The sequence below is a fragment of the Chaetodon trifascialis genome, chromosome 19 (assembly GCF_039877785.1).
Source record: "Chaetodon trifascialis isolate fChaTrf1 chromosome 19, fChaTrf1.hap1, whole genome shotgun sequence".
Taxonomy (NCBI): Eukaryota; Metazoa; Chordata; class Actinopteri; order Chaetodontiformes; family Chaetodontidae; genus Chaetodon; species Chaetodon trifascialis.
Genome location: NC_092074.1, coordinates 3,670,039 through 3,684,386, shown reverse-complemented (window position 1 = coordinate 3,684,386; position 14,348 = coordinate 3,670,039). Strand labels below are relative to the sequence as shown.

The following is a 14,348-nucleotide window of genomic DNA, read 5'->3' as shown; positions in this document are numbered from 1 at the left end:
CAGGGAGGCTGAGGAGTGTGATCCCCCGATAGTTGGAACACACCCTCCGGTCCCCCTTTTTAAAAAGAGGGACCACCACCCCAGTCTGCCAGTCCAGAGGCACTGTCCCCGTCTGCCACGCAATGCTGCAGAGGCGTGTCAACCAAGACAGTCCTACAACATCCAGAGACTTGAGGTACTCAGGGCGGATCTCATCCACCCCCGGCGCTTTGCCACCGAGGAGCTTGCGAACTGCCTCAGTGACTTCAGCCCCGGTGATGAATGAATCGACCTCCAAGTCCCCAGTCTCTGCTTCCTCTACGGAAGACATGACAGAGGGATTGAGGAGATCCTCGAAGTATTCCTTCCACCGCCCGACAATATCCCCAGTCGAGGTCAACAGCTCCCCACCTCCACTGTAAACAGTGTTGACAGAAAGCTGCTTCCCCCTCCTGAGGCGCCGAACGGTTTGCCAGAATTTCCTCGAGGCCAACCGGTAGTCCTCCTCCATGGCCTCCCCGAACTCCTCCCAGACCCGAGTTTTTGCTTCTACAACCGCCCGAGCTGCCGCACGCTTGGTCTGCCGGTACCCATCAGCTGCCTCAGGAGTCCTATGAGCCAACCAGGCCCGATAGGACTCCTTCTTCAGCTTGACGGCATCCCTTACTTCCGGTGTCCACCACCGGGTTCGGGGGTTGCCGCCACGACAGGCACCGCCGACTTTACGGCCACAGCTATGGACGGCTGCATCAACAATGGAAGTGGAGAACATGGTCCATTCGGACTCAATGTCTCCAACCTCCCTCGGGATCTGGTTGAAGCTCTCCCGGAGGTGGGAGTTGAAAACTTCCCTGACAGCGGGTTCCGCCAGACGTTCCCAACAGACCCTCACGGTACGTTTGGGTCTGCCAAGTCTGTCCCGCTTCTTCCCCTGCCAGCGAATCCAACTCACCACCAGGTGGTGATCAGTTGACAGCTCAGCCCCTCTCTTTACCCGAGTGTCCAAGACATACCGCTGAAGGTCAGATGATACGACTACAAAGTCGATCATTGACCTCCGGCCTAGGGTGTCCTGGTGCCACGTGCACTGATGGACACCCTTATGCCTGAACATGGTGTTCGTTATGGACAAACTGTGACTAGCACAGAAATCCAATAACAGAACACCACTCGGGTTCAGATCGGGGAGGCCGTTCCTCCCAATCACTCCCCTCCAGGTGTCACTGTCGCTGCCCACGTGAGCATTGAAGTCTCCCAGCAGAACAATGGAGTCCCCGGTTGGAGCACTTTCCAGTACCCCTCCCAGGGACTCCAAGAAGGCCGGGTACTCTACGCTACTGTTCGGCCCGTAGGCCGAAACAATAGTGAGAGACCTATCCCCAACCCGAAGGCGCAGGGAAGCGACCCTCTCGCTCAGCGGGGAGAACTCCAACACATGGCGGCTGAGCTGGGGGGCTATAAGCAAGCCCACACCAGCTCGCCGCCTCTCACCGCGGGCAACTCCAGAGTAGAAGAGAGTCCAGCCTCTCTCAAGGAGTTGGGTTCCCGAGCCCAGACTGTGCGTGGAGGTGAGCCCGACTATCTCTAGCCGGTACCGCTCAACCTCCCGCACTAGCTCAGGCTCTTTCCCCCACAGTGAGGTGACATTCCATGTCCCCATAGCCAGAGTCGTTGTCCAGGGTTTGGGTCGTCGGGGCCCCCGCCCACGACTGCTACCCATTCCACATAGCACCGGCCCCTTCTGATCCTTCCTGCGGGTGGTGGGCCTACGGGAAGGCGGGCCCACGTCGCTCCTTCGGGCTGTGCCCGGCCGGGTCCCGTGGGCAAAGACCCGGCCACCAGGCGCTCGCCTGCGAGCCCCAACCCCAGGCCTGGCTCCAGGGCGGGGCCCCGGTGACGCCAATCCGGGCGACGTACGCTTCCTTGCTTTAATTTCTTTCATAGGGGCTTCTTGAACTGCTCTTAGTCTGACCCGTCACCTAGAACCTGTTTGCCTTGGGAGACCCTACCAGGGGCATTAAGCCCCGGACAACATAGCCTCTAGGATCATTCGGGTACTCAAACTCCTCCACCACGATAAGGTGGCAGTTCAAGGAGGAGTCATATATATAGTCATATATATAATAAAAATGCACCATGACACTAAGTGAAATCACTTAAATTCACATGCAGTTATTAATTTTTACTTATTAATGACGATCATAAAATTATTCCCAGCTGATGTTTCTGACAACCTACAACACTGAGCTTCAAAGCAACGACCTGCTTAAAGCTACAGCAACTGCACTGACGTTTGCATCGCTGTTTGAACGACCAACGCTGGAAATCATCATCGTCATCATCATTGCCAAAGAGAAGCGGTTCAGCCATCGCAGAGGTTAGTGCGTTCAGTAATTTAGTATTGCAATTGATGGATGTTATGAACCAGGGGCGATTCCAGGGTCAGAGCTTTAGGGGTGCTGAGCACCCAATGAGCCCCACCACAACCCACAACCCCACTCTTTTTTCACACAAAACCAAAAAACGTTTATTGAAAAATAATTTTGGATAATCATTATGACATTTATGAGAGAAGAGCATCATCTTTTGGGGAAAAAAAACTGACTGGAAAGACGTGCAAGTCTTTGAAAATTTCAATGAAAACTTTAATGCCACAAAGCCATCACATACTGTATATATGCACAACACAATATATGTGTTTGTTACATTTTCTGTAGATTATTTACAAATGGCCATCTCTAACCTACTTTCACATCTGTCTGAACTTTTATACACCAATGTAAGTCATCAATAATTAATAATAAAACAAGCTTCACATCAAGAGCAAAAAAGGTAAAACCAAAATGTCCCCCAAATCCAGATTATTTACCCAGATCTTGAAAATATTCAGAAATTATAGAAATAAAAAGAAATCTTTGAAAGTACTTCCCCTGAATTCCCATTTGGCTCTACCATGTATGCAGGTAATGCACTCTACTTTACACACGTTTGTTTTCACTCTGGTCCAAACGCCGCAGCACTGGCAAAGCTTCGTGTCTCCATGACCACTGACCGGAAGTTATTATTAGTTATTTGGTTATTTGTAGCGGCTCTTTTTGTTTCGGATCGCTGCAGTTCGACTGTAGCCGTGCTAACAGCACCAACAGAGCTAATGCAGCTAACGGTGCTAACTGAGCTAACGCTAACTGGTAAACGGTGCCTGAACTCTAGTAACGTTACTCGCCGATTTGGTATCGGAATCTGAACAACTCTAAAAGGAAACAAGAGTGAGACAGCTTTGGAACAACTTACTTCATTCACAACAACAACTAAGTGGATTCTCAGAGTGTCTGTATCGTGCTGGACGACGGGCTGTGGTCCTGCAGAGCAGTAACTGCAGGTAACTTTGAAGAGAAGTAACGTTAGTGAAAAGAAGATGATACCAATAGGCGGGGGTGTTTTCATTTTCATTCTTAAAATATAGATGTAAACCACAAACTATGGATTGAGTTTGAACTAATTTTTTAGAATAACAACATTTCTTACTCCAGGTTTTTGGAGTGCTGAATTTTAAAAAAAGGGGCTAGCCTCGCCCATGTTATGAACACAGACAAGGCTCCCAGGAGGGAAGAAAGACGGGTGGAGCGCCGGAGGGAGGTCAGGATGGCGAGGGGAGGATACGGCTCAGGGAAAAAAAGCAGTGATGGAGCTTTATCACGGGAGGTGAAGAAGGCTTCAGATTTTAGGACGAAGTGGGAATATCTGAAAAAAAAAGTTGTTACGAAGAAAAGGTTAAAAAAAGAAGTTTTAATGGATGAAAGCAGCATTTCAGGCCATGAAATCAGACTCTCAGAACATTCCTCGTATCACACCATTCCGCATTAAAAAGAGGTTTCAGTTCAGTAAAGTTCAGACTTTATTCTGGAAATCTTTTTTCCTCCTAAAAGGTCTTTTATTGTGATTAAAGAAGTCATAAACATCAGAGCAGAATTCCTACAGTGGCTCATTGTTCCAGTTCAGCTTCTCACGTATCAAAACCACCGCTGAATCGCTGCCTGGAGGCTTGGACCGGCGGGAGGAGGAGTTTTCTCGTTATCCAAGTGCTGACTGGTTCACTTCCACATCCACTGCAAGTGGTTTTCTGATATGTTGGACTCAAACAGGACTTCCTGTTTGCGCTAAGGGATCGTGTGACTGCACTCATTGTGTGGTGTGTCGCAGATGCAGCAGCGTTGCATCCAAAATATAGAAAATATCTGGCTCTAGACAGATGTTCACCAGTTAGTCGCCGTAACTCTGTCTGATGTAAGGTACAGTGGGTTCATCAGAGCATCGTCACTGAAAACTGCTGCTGATAGAAGGTTAATACGGGAGATTCTATTGAGTCAATACAGTGAAGTTGCTGAAAAACCAAAACTATTAACTGAAAGATGCTAAAATGCTAGTGTTAATTGTGGGCTCATCGGTATATGGTTATAGACAGTAATTTATGTTTACACGGACTTTGCACTTCATGCACTGGAGAGGGAGGAATTAGGGGGCAATGGTTCAACCGTGTGTTGCAGCACTGTATATTTGAATGTGCTTTCCCAATTCATTTTGCGCAAACACACTGTATGTTACGGTTTCGTTTCACACCCGGAAGCACTGCACGTTCCCGCACTCGCCTCTCTGCCGCCTTCTTCTGGCACGCAGGAGTTTAACTTCTGGCTCATGTTAGTAACTTATTGACGTTAACCGTCTAGTGGTTGTCGATTCGGGCTTCGGAAAACGGGCTCGGTGAATTCCTTCCTCGGTTTCGTGAACGAAGACTTGAGCGGCGCGTCTGCAGAGCGCAGCCCCATCCCCGCCGTCACACAGTGACATTGACATATCAGTACGTTAGTGTTAATGTGTGTACAGTAACGTTCGCCTCCGGAGCGCTTCCCCTGCAGTCCCCCCCAGCTTCTGCTACAATGAGCGAATACTTCAGCCTGTCGGACTGTGATGTTATCGGTTTCGACCTGGACCACACGCTGTGCCGCTACTATCTGAAGGAGACCTCCAGGGTGAGTGTGTAGCGCGTGCAGCTAACTCCAATACATAATGGTACGGTGGCCGTGACGCTTCGATCCGCAACACATCTGGATTAAAAATAGCACAGAACCGTCAGTGCGCCCCACGGTCACTCGTCGAGTCTGTCTCATCTGGACAGATACATTCTGTTGAAAATGTCTGATTGTGTTTAGTGGTTGAATAGAGAGATGTGTGTAAGGTGGTGCGAAGCTCCTGATGCTGCAGTCACTCTGCGTGACTCACAGGTTGAACGTCGGCGGTGATGAGCATACATGTCTTTAAATCCTCTTTGAGGCCCACTGGCCGCAGCATCTTCTCATATCAGAACGCATTACAGTCGCATGAACTCACAGGGTATAGCGTTAGCTGGAGTCTGTGACACTGAGTGATCAAACAGAAATGACTGTTAAATTCCAGCCAATCATTATGGCTTTGCCAGGCCTGGAGTTCATGTATGCTCTCTCTTGTCCAATGCATGTCACATGTTACATTCTGCCAGGGCAGTAGCCAAGGATAGAGGACCACAAAGAAACTGTCAGCTGACTACCACTGATGGCACTGATCTGACTGATGGGATTTATTTTGTTGATTTGATTGAACAAAACAAAACTGACCTTATGCACATGCTCTCATGCAAATCATTTCTCTTAAAATCCAGTGTGTGTTTTAAAGAAGATTCCAATGAGCTGCTTGTTCACCATAAATGGCTGAACTAACTTGGCTAAAATGAAAGCTTAAAGCTATAGTAAACTTAAAGCTATAGTAGTCAGCAGTTTTGACATTAACAGTCATTCAAATGGCTTTTGGTAATGTCACAGGTGTCACCTATGACAAAAACTCAGTTGGATGAACACCCAACTCTGTCATTATGCTTAGCCCTGTGGATTTTTTTTTTGCCTTTTTAGCTTATTATTTTGGTTTTCCAGCCCTTACATTTTCATCGACGCTGTTTCCAGCAGCTGCTTTCAATGAAAAAGCTCAGATTAATCGACTGTACAGCACCAAATAGTCAGTAGATGGACAAAGTTAATGACTAGATTTTTCTGAGGAGTTGGAGACAGGTGAAACAGAGCAAAGAAGAATGAATGTAGAATGTATAAGTATTTGGTTTACATACCATGACTTCAAATGATTGTTCATGCTTTTCTGTGTCTCTTGGATGCGTAACTTGTACATCTTGTGCTGCTCCCACCAAGCATCAAAATATTAAGATGCCACTGATCATCACACCTGTGCAGTGTTGAGTTGGAAGAAAAACCTGTGTATTCTCTGCATTTATTGTCACACTTTCTGCTGTCCTTTGTGTTATGACGATGCTTCTCATTGCAGTAAGTGAGGCTATCTTGTCACTGTTTTTGCAGCTGATCTATGAGAGCTTTGCCAGGTATCTGGTGGAGCATAAAGGCTACGACAAGGACCTGCTGAACCTAACCCCTGCTACCTGGGATTTCTGGTGAGTCAGCAGCAGCAGTTCATCCAGCCTAGGGGGACTTTTGCATGAAGAGGTATAATGAATACCTAAATATCTTTCAGGGATATTAAAACTATATCCATTTGATACTTGTGGTTAGAAATACAGCCTTTGAATCACAGTGTACCAACCTGCACATCATCACTCAAACATGCCTCTTGCTCCGCTTTGTTGACTGTTAGTAGGCCATAGCCCAACCCAAATCCAAGTAGAATCAATATTCAAACTGGGATGTCGCTCTGCCAGGACTGGAGGGATGCCAAGCAATACTGAAAACTGCCTTTGTTGTGTCAATATTAGTTAGTTTTTAGGCGAAAAAGCTTAAAATTATAAAACATACTCTAAAAATGTATGTATCTATGAAACAAGCAATAAAGAATGTACAAAACATATTGTAAAGTGAGATTTGTTCAACTTCAGTCTATAATTTCATCTCAAGGTGTTGTTCATTCTCTCAGTGCTGACAGAGGAAAGACCTCCATATTACATTTCCTCAGAGTATAAAATAGGTGTTATCACTTGAGATTTAACGTTGAATTAGCATTAATATAATTGTTATCACAAAGTAATCCTTAACACAACATGTTTCGTAATTGCCCCACACCATGTTGAGTGGGGCTCACTCACCATGAAAATATGCCCCAAATTCTGTTTGTGTATTTAAGAGACCAAGATTGTTTCCTCATTGAGTGCTTGTACTGCTTATACCTCATAACGTTCTGCTTGTCTAGATGACAAACAAGTGTATTGCCAAAGCCGTTTGTTATCTAATTTTGACATTTTTTGTCAGTTGAAATAATGTGCGGGGTCAGGCAAGCAAATGTTAACAGGCCTTATTCTTACTATATTTATAACATGCTGAATTTTGTTTCCAGTTTTAAAGGGCTCGTGGTGGATCTGGATGATGGCAACCTTGTGAAGCTGGCTGAAGATGGAACTGTCTTGCGGTATGCTGCATGAAATGTATTTGATCTGCTTTGCAAAACATTCCTTCAGTTCCTTTGTCAGAGTTCCCATTGTTTTCCCACTGAATTTTATTTCTTGCTTGATTAGAGCGACACATGGAACCAATGACCTCAGCACAGAAGAGATCATCAAACATTATGGTCCAAAAAGGGAGTGGAAGCACTTCAACAGCCTCAATACCTCCTTCACGAGATCTGGTAGAATATTTATATCCATCCTCATCACCTATGCTATTGGCTTTTAAGTGCTAGTTTGCATAATCTGGAATTCTTTCACATCAACTGCCACTAGATTTCATTGACTTGTCTTTTGTTTTGGTCTTTGCAGCGAAATACTATTTCTACGACAATTACTTCGATCTACCCGGGGCTCTCCTCTGTGGAAGAGTTGTGGACATGTTGCATAAGGTAAAATTTGATGAGGTATGGTTTCATATTAGTGGTTGATATTTTTACATATTCATATATTAAAATCTAACTTTATGTTTTTGTGAATAGCGAGGAAATGAGGTGAATTCTGACTTTTGGAAAGACATGGTTGCTGCCATCGACCACAATTACAACACATCTGCATTCAAAGGTAGGCCTTTTGTTCAGAAGCATCACACATTTTAGTTTATAGCTCATGTCTAATGTCTCCTTGTCAAGGATCCACACTATAAAGAAAAACACACAAACAATGCACAGAGGACATTTTCTGTTTCAAACTAGAACTTTTAATTCTGTGTTTTGGTAAGTAAGTGGTACATAACTTAACACATCCAATGGGACATAGTTGTTTTTTTAAAAAAAAATTGCAGTTTGAATTTCTCATTCTGTGTTGTTTTGTTGATCACAGTGCTTGTGAGAATGTGCTGATCTCTAATAACATATAGTACAACAGTTTTGCATGTCTTTTGTATGTATATTACAGGAAAATTCTTAAACAACAGACATTAACAAAAACAAACACAAATAAAAGACATGCTGTAAATGTTACAGGCAGTTGTAAAGCACCACTTAAGATATCTTCCAATATTGTTCCATGTTTCTTAAAATTGCAAAATTGCAGGTACACATGGCAAACTGGGAAAGGGATCATTTTGAACCATATATTTAAAAAAAAGTTTCTACACATTTATACCTCTGTCAGTCAAATAATTTTTTGGCAAATGAAAGATTTTTTTTCATTATTGTAAAAATGCGAATTAGTTAAAATTACAGCCATATTTTTTCATGTAATCTACAATCTCAATTTGGATTTTTATGAAGTGATCTGTTTCTCTGAGTAGTTCACTGTTTTGTAAGGTATTGAGGTTTATTTAGATTTGTGAAATCACGTTGAGGCAATTAAGAACCCAGAGAAAGCGCAGTGAACATTGTCTGCTGCAAAAATACCATTACTCTCCTCATCAGGGACCTGGACATAGACTCTGTCACTGGCATGCAGCATAAGAACAGCACTGCCTGACATCTGATCCAGGAAGCCCTTGTTGTACTCGTCATAGGTGAAAACTACTGGCTCCTCATTTTTGTAGAGGGCCACCAGTGCATTGGCACCATTGACATGGATATGATAACTGAAATAGTAGAGGCCTGGGACCTGGCAGGTAAACACACCACTTTGGGGATCATAATGGTTCTCCCCATTGTACAGAACTTGGTTGAACTGAATAGGGGTGGCAGCTGGAGGATAGGCCGTAGTCAGCACAGCACTGAAGGCAGACATGGGGGCCTTCACCATCTCATGAGACATGTAAACCTCATGGGACTTAATTGGCATGCTCTTCTCATGGTGGTAAATCACCTCTCCTGGTGGGCCAGGTGGACCAGGAGGACCGGAGGGACCTGGCAGACCATCTTGACCTCTAGCACCTGGAATTCCAGGTGGACCCTGAGGACCAGAGACTCCCTTAGCTGTCATGCCAGCTGGGCCGGGTGGGCCTGGCATACCTGGGTGGCCCTTGAACCCTTGGGGACCTGCTGGACCAGGGGGGCCAACTGGTCCCATGGGTCCTGGCCTTCCACTCTCGCCACTTTTTCCTGGTGCTCCTGGGCTGCCGTTGTGTCCTTTTGGTCCTGGGGCTCCATTTGCACCTGGAATTCCTGGGGGACCACCATGGCCTTGTGCACCTTTTGGACCCTGAAGACCATTATGACCTGGAACTCCTGCTGGGCCTACTGCCCCAGGGGAACCTGGTTTCCCAGTGAAACCTGGAGCTCCCTGCTCACCTTTGGTTCCCCTTGGGCCTGGTGCACCTACCATACCAATATCGCCTTTGGGTCCTACTGGACCTCCCTCACCCTGGAATCCTCTTGCACCCTGTGGACCAGCTGGGCCAATAGGACCAGGAGCACCTGGCTGACCAGTAAAACCAGTTGGGCCTGGCTCTCCTTTCTGACCAGTGGTTCCTGGAGTACCAGGGGCTCCTCTGCTACCTGGTATTCCAGGTTCACCAGTTTTGCCAACACCTGGCATACCAGGGGAGCCGGGCTGACCAGCAGGACCCTGTGGACCTTTTGACCCCATAGGTCCTGGCATACCTGGGGTACCATTCTGGCCTGGTTTCCCTGGTGCTCCTGTGCCTGGAGGCCCTGTGTGACCTTTTGGCCCTGGCATACCCATTGGCCCGGGACTACCATCTCTTCCTGGCTGGCCACTCTTTCCAGGTTCTCCAGGATAGCCAGGGGCACCGGATTTACCAACTCCAGGTTTGCCAGGCATACCAGATGGGCCCATTGGTCCAACTGGGCCTGGTGATCCTTGAACCCCAGGAACTCCAATACCTCTCTCTCCTTTGGCACCAGGAATTCCAGGAATACCAGGATGTCCCTTCAAACCAGGCTCTCCTCTTGGTCCCATTGCCCCAGGGATGCCAACTGGTCCAGGTTTTCCAACAGAAGAAATTCCAGAAGGTCCAGGTGTACCAGGAGCACCAGGTGCACCTCTGGGACCCATTTGTCCGGTTGCGCCTGGTGCACCTCTCTCACCAGGGATACCAGGGGCACCTGATTTTCCAGGGCCACCTGGGCTACCAGGTTTACCTGCATGAGAGTAGCCAGGGGGTCCGGGAGGTCCTGGTGGGCCTTGTGGTCCAGTATGTCCTACACCACCCTTTCCTGGAGGTCCAGGTGGTCCCATTGGTCCTGGCTCACCTGGAGCACCTGGAGGACCTGGAGGACCGTCCTGACCTGCAACAGCTGGGGAATACATAAATACAGGTTCAGGTGATAAAATTAGTCAGGCAATACAATACATATATTATAATGTCACAGGTATCTTTTCTAGATCAATTTCGTTCAGTTAGATGTTAATAGCTATACAGTGAATAGAAAACTAAACATCTGTCTATGTAGTGACTACATATAGTGAATCATGAACTTTACTACAAAATGGGTCTTTCACTTCATGTTGTAGATGGATATAGAAAGTACACATACAAGCATACAATTTATACAGGCAAGCATATCCGCAGTTGTCCCCAAGGAAATGACAAATTTAAACGGTGTGTATACAATCGAGAAATTGCTTCATTTTGAAGCACATTACTTGACTCCTTCGGCCTTTTCAGTGCATTAGGTAAAACACACCTCCTTGGTCCTTGAATAGCTCAAGGTTTGGTATTCTCCATAAGACCACAACCTGACTTAAAAGACCACACCCTATGATTGTAGGGTGGGTTGTGGGGACAGCACTCTTTTTCCCCAGGATATTCCTCGCAGCACAGGAGTAGTTCTCACCAAGCTTATGTTTGCTAGCATGGGACCCAACATACCAGCCTTTGTGCATCTTAGTTTCATTTGCCCACACTATACTGCACCCTTTAATTTCCTTCATTGACCATGGCCGTGAATGTATAGTTAGTGGTCTGCAAGTTGTCAACATCACCTTGATACATTTCCTGCCGCATAGCGTAGAGTTTACACTTAATTACACTTAAGAATAAACATACCCTATAAAGTGAACATGTTGAAGTGGAGCCATTTTTCTCTATATATCTTTTTTTTAATTGTATGCCTATTGATATTTGACAGTGGAGAGATGACAGGAAATGAGGGGTCAAAGTGATTGAGAATCACACTCTAGGTGCTAATATAGGTGCTATTTAGGTTTTGCAATAAAATTAATAAACCTCCTCTCATCTACCAATAGAGCCCAGAAATGATATTAATCTTTGAACTCTGCACAAGGAGCATCTCTGATAAAATTGCTACCACACTGCTTTCCTTTATACACGTCAAGTCTGGATGCATCAGTGCCAAAAGATAAGTATGACCTGTCAAAGAATCATATGCAATGGTGTTGGTCTCTCTTTTCAACTGTTTGTTGTGCTTTGAGAAGAAAATTGTCAGAGCTGTCATTTTCCAACCACATGAAGCTGTGCCTGAAACCCCAAAAGGGATATTTGTGCCAGAACTGGACATTTTGGCAGCCAGAAACACCACAAAGTGGAAGTGAAAATACTGACCACGATAGCTGACCCAGGAGCTGAACCACATGTGACCTGGTAACATTGCAAAGTACTTCTACGTATAGTCAGTGTAGTACCTGTATCTATTCTCACTTTGATTGCCTGCATTTAACAGTTGAAATCTTTATTTTGGAATTCTATCCTTACTGGCTCCATTATCTCAGCTACAGAGTGAAGCTTCTGTAAATTTGCAGTAGTTTCTTCTGCTTCTGTGCAGTCTGTTTTTTTTGTTGTTTTTTTTTTTTCATTCTAATTGTGTGATGTGATTTTAATACCACAATGCAGTTTGTTAGGGCGTGCCTGCCTGACATCTGTTTTGGACATTAGTCACATTTGAGCTCTCATTGTCGAATTTATGCTTTATTTTTATGTGGAGGCACAAAGTCAAACCACATCAGAACCTCTTCAAAAACAAAAATGGAGAAATAAATTCTCAACTGTCAAATGCAGAATTTGAATCATTGTTTAGTTGGGATATGAAATCTAGTTTTATACATCACCCTGACAGTTACATCATGGCCTCTGGTTAGGGTTTTTATGACGCATGCAAAAGTGACAGTTTCCTTCTTTAACCTTTATTTATTCAGAGCACAAGTGCTGTTTTACTGCTATACCCCACCTCACAGTTATATACAGTTATACACATTCACAGCAGTTCAGCCAGTTCAACCACAGCCTTCTGCTCTAAGCCAATGAGAAGTTGAGCTTGACCTGCTATGCAACTTGATGACAGTTAATGAAGGAGGGTGGCGTTTTGGCCGCCTCATTTATGGATCTCTATGAGTCTGTCACTTTGCATAAGAGGATAATGACTTGAAACTGCAGTTAATTAAGTAATGCGCCTTATCTATCCTGTTCTTTAAATGATAATATGTTGGTTGCCACACTTTCAGGGTTCACAGGTTATTATGATTTTGCAGTTCACAGTGAATTGTACAGTTATTCAAGAGGAGTGTGTCATATGACTTAGTGAAATGCAACCGCAGGCTGTAACTCTATATTTCATTTGTGGATTGCTTTAAAACATATTTGCCATGTGCCTGCTCCCTTGCTATTCAGTATCACGAGTTCTAATTAAGAATCTCTAATCATATGTCCTATACAATCCAACAAAAGATTAACTTGATGTGTCATCTGGTGCTATTTTGCAGTTTTCGTAATTGTTGAATGCAAACAGTTTTACTGTGCAGCCTGCAGTGATTTCAAATGACCAATGGACTTGGTATGATACCAAATATGAATTGATGGAGGCATCTTTTGTACTTGCTTATTTTCCCCAAATGGATTTGAACCATCTGTGTTTGTGTTCACTGCTGCATATCCCTTTATCACTAGATTGTCATGATTGTTATTGTAGTCAAACATTTTTACTTAAGCAACCTTTGTGAGGAAAGACATGTGACTCACCGTGACTCTTGACGGGGTAGGGAGTCTTGCTCACTTTTGGCACATGGTAGTACCTGTCAGGGGTTGCCTCAGCCAAAGCTAGGAGGACGAGGAGAACGCTTGTGACCCTCAGGTCCATCTTGTGAAGCTAAACCTGTAAAGACAGAATCCATTCATGAGAAGAAGCAACCAAACGACCATGTGAGATAACCATGGCATGGCACCTGTGTTGCTGCACTTCACCAACACGTACTGACAATGAAGTGCAGTGTGGTTGGTGCATTATTTCATCTAACAGTCAGAGTGAGGAGCTGGAAATAAATGACTGAATCTTTCATTTCTAAATCAGCCAGATCATACTTTTCTGTAAGCCCTGCTCTCTTGAAGTGACAGCTTCTGTGAAACGTATCTACCTGTAACACCTCTGACTGAAGCTTTATATATAAGTTTTTAAGCAATCTCCTTCTCTCTCTTTCTCTCTCTTTCTCTCTCTCTCTTTCTCTCTCTCTCTCTCTCTCTCTCTCTCTCTCTCTCTCTCTCTCTCTCTCTCTTTTTTTTTTTTAGTCTAAAAAACTGTTCCATATATTCTCCCCCAGTGTAAACCCAGCCACTGCACATGCCCCATTATACTTGAAATGCCAGCATCCACCAGCAGTCCTCCCCTCAGTCAGAGCCAGGCTGCACTTGGGAATCCTCTGTTCACTAACCTGAAATCAAAAAAATGCCACCTTACCAGGATGGTTTACGCTCCAAAGAAACAGTGGGAGGGGGGTCCCGGCTGCTGTCCTGGCGCTGAGCTGTTATATCCTTAGTTGTGGAGTCTGTCTGTCTGAGTGGCAGCTGCTGCTTCCCAGGGCACTGGGCTCAAGGTATTTATACTGAGAATGGCTCCAGCGTCGTGGAAGATCTACCTCGTGTGGAAGGACCTCCCTGTTCTGATGTCATCTTTAATGATGGGTGCCATGTCCTCAGGAGGCTTGCCACTTCAGGGTGATGGTCCTCCCTCTCCTCCCTGTCTCCTCTCTCTTCATCTGGTTCTCTCTGTCCGTATGGAGCGGCAGC

At 45.2% G+C, this 14,348-nt stretch overlaps 2 protein-coding genes across 2 annotated transcripts in view; one reads left to right on the top strand and one right to left on the bottom strand.

Annotated features, from left to right (window-relative positions):
- Positions 1-4,565: 4,565 nt before the first annotated feature.
- nt5dc1 (5'-nucleotidase domain containing 1) overlaps positions 4,566-14,348 on the top strand; it is a 60,199-nt gene continuing 50,416 nt past the window's right edge. Inside the window, exons 1-6 of the mRNA XM_070987196.1 lie at positions 4,566-5,006; positions 6,375-6,466; positions 7,360-7,431; positions 7,538-7,647; positions 7,778-7,857; positions 7,948-8,029. Coding sequence (XP_070843297.1) covers positions 4,914-5,006; positions 6,375-6,466; positions 7,360-7,431; positions 7,538-7,647; positions 7,778-7,857; positions 7,948-8,029 — 529 coding nt within the window. The 5' untranslated portion in view covers positions 4,566-4,913. The remainder of the gene's footprint in view (positions 5,007-6,374; positions 6,467-7,359; positions 7,432-7,537; positions 7,648-7,777; positions 7,858-7,947; positions 8,030-14,348) is intronic.
- Positions 8,664-14,120, bottom strand: col10a1b (collagen, type X, alpha 1b). Its single transcript, XM_070987195.1, has 3 exons — positions 14,020-14,120; positions 13,308-13,440; positions 8,664-10,629 (listed from the first exon to the last, which is right to left on the bottom strand). The coding sequence occupies exons 2-3, from the start codon at positions 13,423-13,425 to the stop codon at positions 8,765-8,767; spliced, it is 1,983 nt and encodes a 660-aa protein (XP_070843296.1). The 5' UTR covers positions 13,426-13,440; positions 14,020-14,120; the 3' UTR covers positions 8,664-8,764.